At 38.0% G+C, this 8,993-nt stretch overlaps 1 protein-coding gene across 1 annotated transcript; it reads right to left on the bottom strand.

Moving 5' to 3' along the window:
• Positions 1 to 3,322: 3,322 nt before the first annotated feature.
• Positions 3,323 to 8,432, bottom strand: pax4 (paired box 4). Its single transcript, XM_062443557.1, has 8 exons — positions 8,348 to 8,432; positions 6,004 to 6,134; positions 5,594 to 5,809; positions 5,421 to 5,511; positions 5,021 to 5,140; positions 4,859 to 4,941; positions 4,513 to 4,576; positions 3,323 to 3,636 (listed from the first exon to the last, which is right to left on the bottom strand). Exons 1-8 carry the CDS (start codon positions 8,430 to 8,432, stop codon positions 3,323 to 3,325), a joined length of 1,104 nt encoding a protein of 367 aa, XP_062299541.1.
• Between the last annotated feature and the right edge of the window lie 561 nt (positions 8,433 to 8,993).

Genomic DNA, 8,993 nt, shown 5'->3' with positions numbered 1-8,993 from the left:
AAGTCCCTGTGAGAACATATCTTAAAATGCACATCTGTAAGTCTAGCAAAGTTTAAAAATTGGCTTTAGGTATACCAGTAGTTAAGTATGTAAGATACACCGTTGCTGCTCGAAAAGCGAACTGCAGTAGACTTGGCAAACCACGCAGTGCTAATTGTGTGCAGTAGCTGGACTACCTTTTCCCTAGTTAGCTGTAACTGTTAGTTTCCCCGTGAGAGGGTCTAAGTAGGACTGAGCGAACTGCTCCAAATCTTATGCTAATATTTGTTGCATGAGAAAGAGAAGAGCCATGCCAAACATAACATGGCTATTTGGTCTCCAGTTTGGAGGGAACTGTGGCCCCTGGCGGGCTGTGTGTGGTCAGTAGGATATTTTATACTTTTTTTGTTTCATAGAAAGTGACTCCTTATGTACATAACTGCAGATTTATTGAGTATGTTTCTGCCATGCTGTAAGATTTTATAGGTCTTATAGATCTGGAATATGTTTGGTTCACTTAGTAACATCAGATTGGCTTCTTCTTGCCTCTGATTATGTTTAATATTTAAAGAGACTGGTAGCTCGTAAGTAGGAGTTAGGTATATTTATTTTTTAAATTAGGAGATTACATTGTTGTAAACTGAATCCAGATTTTGGTGTGATATTCAGAGTTTTGTTTCTTTGCTTTGAAGGAATAGCCACACAAACATAAAATAACTTGACAAGGACACAATGCTTCATATGGTCATAGTTATACTTCAAGGCTGCATGTTTTTTGCTAATTTTGTTTTTTTCCTAACATTGAATAGAATATAGAAAAATATAATAAAGTTTGTTTACAACAATAAATAATGTGGAAACATGAAATTTAGGCAGATTAGGCAAGTAAAGCCTAATAAACAAGGCATACACTGCTACAGGTGAAGATGTGTAATTACATTATCAATGGCTACTTGCTGTTGGCCATTTCTATTACTTGGCTATTTAAACTTGAGAACAGATACATCTCTCTTACAAAATTATGTCCATGACCATTAGCAAAAGTTTTCAAAAGGCCAGATATTATCTGTCCCCTTAAATTCTGCAAATTTAACCATGATGGACTGTTATTTCCCTTTCATTTAGCATTAACAGCAATGCATTTACTGTGTTTTTGTGGCTCTTACCAGCTATGAGATGACTGTTCTGAATATCACATGAAAACCAGTGCAGAACAACATAGGAACAAACGTTAACACATTAGGCTTTAAGACAATGGACTTCATGTTATGTTATATGTTTTATGCTCTTCATTCAAAACACCACAAAGTATTCCATAATAAAAATAATCACTGTGGCCTTTATTGTGTTTTGAGGACACATGCAATCCTTTCAGTATCTCTGCACAGGTTAAAAGCACGATGAAGTAAAAAAAATGTAAGGGAATAAAACTTAAAAACAAACGTGACTGACTATAGAAGTGAAACCAAATATCAAATATTCTCAGTGGCGGACCATATAATTTTATTGTGAATTGATCTGTTTTCTTGTCAACCTTGCTCTTATTTCATTTTGACTGTTATTTAATTTACCGTTATGTAAATAGCTCGTTGCATTGTGTACATTACAGTTTGTAATTTTTGTAAATATCATCCTTAATATTTTTACTTTGTGACAATCCTGTTAATATTTGTATAATGTAAACTATAACAGCTGCTATTTTTTGTGTTAGTGAGTGGTTTTATACCTTTGACCTTTTCTGAATTTTGTAGCCTTTGTATTATTCTGATTTTAATAAACAAGCTGTTGTTAGCTACAATCTTTACCTCTGGTCCTTTCTATTAATATTTTCCTAATTTCCTAATGGGTTTGGAGCATGCCAGCAGAACACACTCAGAATTTGTTTACTGAGGGTTTTTTTGCAGTTTACAACGTTTATCACCCAGAGCACTAGTACATGATAAATATTCTTAAGTGGATAAAAGCACTAAAGTAGATAAATAATAACATTTCTCTCGGATACCGAATTTGGACATCCCAGACTCCAGTGAGATACAATTCAATTTGGAAAAGCTTTTGAAACTTTCAGTTGCTCAATATGAGATAAGATAAACGTATTCCTCCAAATGTGAGATTGATTTTTGTGTCAAATTATTATTTTGAGGCAAGCACTGCTTGCTTTGGGAAAGTCTTTTTCGTAACCCCTATTGGAGCTATCAGTAACACCAGACCTGGCCTCAGCTTAAGGTTTGGATGCGAAAGTAATTTCAATAACCTGCAGATGATACATAGCAGTGCAAATCACAACACAAATGTCATATGGAGATGTAATTTACCTATCTGGCTTCATGGTGTCAAATTCCGATAGGTCATTTTGCCAGTAGGCTGCTTCTATGCTGCTGACCAAGCTGTTTGCCTTCTGATCCCAACCTTTCCCCCCAGTGACCAATTATTTAGAAACTCAGAGTCTGACCGTCTCTAATCTGTAGTAAAGGGACATGAAAGAACTCAATGCCTCTGTCCTATTGCAGTCATAAAAACTGATACCGAGCAGACCAGATATCAGGTCATGTTTAGAGTTTTTGAAGCTACACTTTTATAGATTTTCCCACCAGCCTGCCCTGGAAAGAAATCTTGGAAGACCGTCTTACCCTCCTTTTGTACTTAAACAGCAAGCCCAACACTATAAAAGAGATAACAATCTTAATATCCAGTGGTAACCTTATATGATCTGTGGAGCTATGATTTATGTTACAATCATAGTAAAGCACTGACCAGATAAACTGTGGAACATCCAAGTATGATATTAGGTGCATCTCCTAAAATGGACACGGTTTCTGGCAGCTGCTTAACTGGCTTCGTATTCATGCCATATTACAGCTCTGTTGCCTGGAGGTTCATTAGGTCACACAGTAAAAGTGACCATGGCATTTTTTTTTTTTTTTTGCCATCTCATCTTCCCAGCTTTATTCAACACTTTGTCTCTTACATAGTTGCAATGACTTTGTTTTTGATTAATTTTACCATCCATTTGGATAATCAATCAAAGATCACAACAAGAACTTTGAATTTTGAATTATACTCGATACATATTCCTCTTCTGTGCTCCTTCATATCAGTTCAATATTACATGTCCAAGAAAGAATGATAAGTGAAGAAAGGTGCAATAGTGAATTTAAAAAAGAACAAAACTGAGCACAAGGGACAGGATTGTAACTCTAGTCCTCTGTCACCCTCTGCTGGCTAGAATTTGTTCCTCCAGTCTCAAATTCATCAAAAATGCTTGCTAGTAATCCAGTGAGAGCTGCATTATCAACACTGTGCATCAAACATGTTCACTTATGTCAAAAATGTGGTCACACATTCAGTCGAGGTAGCGATGTGGATTCACATCCCAGGCTTGGCCAAACAACCTTTCTTCTGTCTGATACTGGCTCAAAGAGAAAGAAAAGCCCTGCTGGTTCCAGCAGTGGGTCACAGGGCAGTCTGTTCTTATTGTCTCTGTTGCCAAAGGAAGGCACGTCCTTATGTCTGTGGGATGCTGAACCAGTGGGAAACTGATTCTCTCTGTGTGGAGAGTCAGTGGCGTCTTCTCGGTCATGGTCATTATGTTACTTGGCTGATGGCGGAATGAGGATGGCATAGAGATAGATGTCAGGCGCTCAGAATTGCCAATACCTGCACGTCAGATTGATGGAATGGGAAAACATACATATAATTAGATGTTATGTAAAATGTGTGGCAGATATAAATATTTAGAATTGGACATGAATAGAATACCATTTTAGAAACCAGATTGTACCAACAATCAAATGTTACAGAGACAGCTACTGTAATAACACTGACATAATATATAATTAACATGTTCTTACCTCTTTCTGCTGAGAAAAGGTAGCCATCTTGTAACTTCCTGGGAGCAGTGCTGTAGCTCTTACAGGCTTCTGAAGCATTACAGTAAACTCCTGTCGTCTTCCAATCAACACAAACATAGTATAAATGTTACTATATAGTATGTGCCTGTCATCTGTGAAAATCCAAAAACCACATGTACTTCATGGGTTTTTAGAAATATGAGTCACATACTGAAACATTATTAAGTTTCAAAGCCTGCAGATGTTGGTCTCAAAAATTAAGTATTTCTCCATAAAAACATCTTAAGAGTTTAACACTCAAAAACTGGTTTTGGGAGATTTTATTGACAGTGACCAGCTGTCACCAAGTTTAAATTGATATGTTGCTAAAAACAACCAAAACTGTTCCAACTTTGGCAAAAGATAGTGTGTTCATGTCGGACCACATCACTCACAGTCAGAAGATGTTTGACAAAAAAAGGCTTTTCAGAACTATGGTTTGTTTAAATTCGTGCTGCACCTGTTGTAGTGTGAAGCTGCATGGCGCTGTGGGATTCACAGGATAAAAATCCCTTTGCTTTTGAAGGTCTTCCACTGTAAAGGAAACATATATTTTGTCAAATAATTCCAAAGTGTGAATACATGTGCTATTCGTATCAGGCCTTGAATGCACACTCACACACAAATCCAAGTAAGAACTTACTTTGTGTGCTACTTCTTTGTTTGGCTTCCCTCCTCCACTTGGCCCGTCTGTTTGAGAACCAGACCTTTGAAAGACAGATAATAATCTCAAGAGCAGAACGACTGAAATTGTAATACACTGTAAAAAAGTTTGTGTGTAAATGTTGCTGTAACTTATTGCCAGCTGGATGCCAGTAAGTTACTGCAAAAGTGTTTACAGTTAACAGTTTTTTTTCATTTACAGTGATATTACTGTATTAGTCCTTTTTTTAGTAATAATATCGCAGCCTAAAAAAGGCTTGCATAAAATATGAACATACACAGTAAAGAACACTTTCATGATACTTTTTTTTTTTTTTTTAATCTACCTTGATGGTGTCCTCAGGAAGTCTGATAGCAGCTGACAGTTTCTCTCTTGTGTACATATCTGCATACTGGCTGTGAGAAAATTCTGGTCCGGGAAATAGAAAAACATGTTTAACTGCTTTTCCAAATGTTATATTTGACACTTGGATAGTCTTTTTTTTTACCTTGCTCCAGTGCTCTGCTCTGCTCTGGGGTGAAAGTAGTTCGGTTTCGGTGCTGGACACCTTTACGCTTCTTGTCATCACTGCATACAGTGACTTCTTCTTGAACCATGGCGTCAAAACCTGAAAATAATATATTATACTATAATGCTGGAAAATGCCATAGATGTTATGCAGGTTAGACTTGGCCGAAGTGACTTCAAATGACCTCTGTGTTTGTTACCCAAAGTTTGCAGACTATGAGATTTATTATGTAAAGTAGTGGGAACATTATCAAACAAGGTTATCTAGAATGTATGGATTTAGTTTGGACTAGTTATCATTGTATTTATGACACAGTTTATAGATTTTCCATCGTTTCACTTTATTTTCAGTAATCTGTTAACCTGCACATGTGATTTACCCTGCTCCGTTGCGATGTGCGCATTGATCTCCATGCACAATGGTCCATGTACAAAGTGGATCTTTCTTAGAATCCGATTTATAGACGACACCTTGCAAGACACAGTGTGTGGAAAACATCGTTAAATGCTGAAAATGTTCAAGTTACATAAGATTTTAATTCCTATTACTTACGCTGGGCACTTTGGAGGCCTTGCAGATTCGTGCTGCTGTGAGACGTTTCCTAATTTCCCAAGCGAAAATAGTTGGATTTTCTCTTTTGTACTGAATGATTGTAGAAATGACGCCGGGGGTGAGAAGTCGAGGTCGGCTCCCTCCAATGGTTTTGGGCACCAGGAGTCCTGTGCGTCGGTAGCGGCTCAGGATCTTACTGACGCACCCGCTGGACACCTGAAAGACGCAGTGGTTTCTACTTTCTTAACGTATCCATGTGTTTTATTTACTGTAACTGACCAGTGGAAATAATATCATAGTATACGCCTTAGCCAACTTTTCTCACCAAAATCTGATTGATTTTGTTTACTTTTTGGAAGTCTTCATGTGGTTAATTGTGCCGTTTGCCAAAAAAAAGAGGTTGTGCGTACCCGAAGTATCTTTGATATCTGGCTTGGGCGGACTCCCTCCGAGGCCAGTTCAATCATTTTCCTCCTCTTGGATTCTGGGAGAGGTCTGCCGTTGAGAAACATCCCCCCTAGCTGGTTGACACTTCCACCACCTTAGTACAACACAACCTACTGTTTAAATGTGTTTTTAAATGGCTTACTTACTGTAAAAACAAAAGCCATCGCAGCTCATATCGTCACTGTAATCTCAAAAGTGTGTTTAATTAGGAGTCTTACAGTCTAATGAGAATAACATTTAACAATTAACCTTTATTTGGCACATCGGTGTTTGTTCCGAACATCTCCGCTTGCTCACAGCCTTGGCGATGAAACTGATGCGTAATGTGATAATATTTCCAGAGAAAAAACACCTTCGATGGGAAGAACGACGTCGTGCAGTAAAGTAAATTGATCAGGTAACTCCGCTTGACTCCCCGGTGAATGACAGTGAACAGAAGCACGCCCTTCTGCAGAAATTTATAGTCCTGCAGACCTCCACATGACGTGGTGGTCTGTTACCTGAAATGTCAATATTGCCTGGACGAGACTTGAAATGATTTTTTTGTTTGGTGGGTAAATGCTGCCAAAATATCTCAGACATGTTTCCATATTCAGCTGGAATGTCATCATGTCCCTTGTTTACAGTATATTTTTATTGTTACAGGGATTTCCCCCCAGACAAGATTCAATATCTTAAATGAAGGATCGACTGAGTCATGATCGTTGAAAATGAATCATCCAGCAAGTAAGTTTGAAGACAACAGTCAGTGCTACTCAAAAGCAAGTCCAAATATGAGTTTGACCTCGTTTTTAATGAAACATTTATTAAGAGAGGGGAAGAAAAAAAATCACATCACCAAGTGACTGGTAAACAAAGCAAAATAAGATGCCTCATACCAAGTAGCCTAAATATCATCATATTGGCAACATCTTGTTTCAGTAGCATATTAGGCTACATAGTCACAAGTGCCTTTCTGTACCAGAAGAGTGAATTAACGCCCATCTGGGCAGAGTTCATTGTATTGATTGACTATATTACATTTACTCAGCGCCATAAACAAATAGCCTATTTCCACCACTGGACTCTTATAAATTGTGCCATTCAATTAAAGTGTATGTGTGGTACCATAATCAGTAAATCAACAGGGTAATATTGAAGTTTAGGAATTCAGACTCATTTTGCGCAGTGGCTGCCTACAGTCTTAATTGGAGAAATCATTTTTTCATACAGAACAGTTATGTCCTTCAGCTTACTGCTTCGGTGCATTAATCACCCCAGAATGATACAAATATGGATGCAAAGTTTGAAATTCCATCTTTCAAAGAAACCTAGCACGTATGTTCCTCGTGCTTTAGGGGGGGACTTGTGGTCACGTGACTTGAGCATCCTTTCCCAGGTTAAGTGGCTCAGATTAAAGGGATCTCTGGTCTCGTTTCATAAAACAAACATTTGGAAATCTGTTCCAATGACGACTGCCATATGGTAAAGTGCTTTTGATAAATCATAAATCCATCACGCAGTCTCTCTTTATTACATTTTCTTTCAAAACGTGAACAAATAGACTCGTACATGGGTGCAAGGAAAGGGCCAATTGGGGGACCTCATTTATCCAGAAGAGGGAGGCTAAAATAACCCTCACAGATGTTCTTTGGGCAGCCAGCAGATAAAAATGCGTTGTAAACGTTTCAAAGGGAAATATTTGACGAGCAAATATTAGCCTATGTGAAAACCCACACAAGGCTCGTCTTTTGGCCTGTTTAATGACTAATTGAATATCATTAGTTGGGTCCACACAGATCGAAGTGCCACCGAAATAAAGGCTTGGATTTTAAAATGCCATATGGCCCAAATTATACATTAACCATGAGTTAGAGGACAATAATACTCTCTGTGTACAATCAGCCAGGTTAGACCGAGGTCAGCCATTTTTGGACACCATCATCTCCTTGCCAACCGAGACAAAGGACAAATAAGGCAAGCCATTTTATTTATTACTGGGGAGTTGATGTGGTCATTGATTTATAGTGCTTTATTGCACGTACTGTGTGTGGCAAACGAGGTTGATTAAAGTACTTGTGTTGTGTTGTTAAGGCAGCACCACATATTCCTGGTGCGTAAATTTTAATCTGGCCTCGCCAAGGCAGGGGGCGGTACTTTAAGTGGCTGCATTGTGCCGCAAAGTAATTATAGAGTTTAATTACACATCCAAGGTGATTGTCTTGTGCATCAAACACGTATATTGATGCTTAACTGGGTCCTGAAGCCATGAGAAGTGTAAGTAATTCAGCCGCGTAAAAAGGTTACCAAAACCTCTCCAAAGCGCACCCGGGTGCAGTGTGCGCAACGAAGCTGACTCCATAGTCGCTTGTCTTGCAAGTTTCTCCACCTTTTTATGAGACAGTAACGACATTTATCGAATGTCATTTTTTAAGTTTTTAAGTTTAGTGAATATGATTTCAATTCTGTGAACATGAATGCTTGTTTATATATTTTATTCTTGTTGGATATCCTACCTGTACATTTCCACGTCCCCCCTCGATTCAAACAGGAAGCTTCACCACACCAACACCAATTTTAACATGCCATTTATTCTTTTAAGGAGTCTTACATGCTTCTTTTAAGAATAAGCAAAAGGACATCGCATGAAGCAAAAGGAAGCAGCTCCCACTTGTTTAAAAAAAAAAGAAGATTAAAAAGCTCCAAATCAAATAGGTGGAGTGTTAATTATACATTTTGCAGCGTGGGCTACATTTGATATGTTTAATACTTTAAAAGTACAATGTTACACATTGCACCATCATGCACCATCTTATTCAATGAACAACTCATACTTTTTAAACGAGAACGTCCTTTTAAAATACCATTTAGTCCAAGAGTTAGTCCTGTTATTCAACGTTTTCTTCTATATGTTAAAAAAAATGCTGCTGAGCGGAGATTAGTCCCCTTGGTTCTGATCATAATCCACCTCTAA

This window comes from Scomber scombrus, chromosome 22 (genome assembly GCF_963691925.1).
Source record: "Scomber scombrus chromosome 22, fScoSco1.1, whole genome shotgun sequence".
NCBI classification, from domain to species: Eukaryota; Metazoa; Chordata; class Actinopteri; order Scombriformes; family Scombridae; genus Scomber; species Scomber scombrus.
The sequence above is the reverse complement of the archived record's forward strand: the minus strand, read 5'-3'. Positions and strand labels throughout refer to the sequence as shown.

Bases quoted from the DNA above. Each gene is read 5' to 3' on its own strand.
- pax4 (XM_062443557.1), bottom strand. From the start codon at position 8,432: ATGTCGTTACTGTCTCATAAAAAGGTGGAGAAACTTGCAAGACAAGCG. The intron at 5,512-5,593 runs GTAAGTAATAGG...GTGTCTTGCAAG, and splicing joins AGGCCTCCAAAGTGCCCAGC to GTGTCGTCTATAAATCGGAT. The intron at 4,577-4,858 runs GTAGATTAAAAA...TGTCTTTCAAAG, and splicing joins TTCCTGAGGACACCATCAAG to GTCTGGTTCTCAAACAGACG.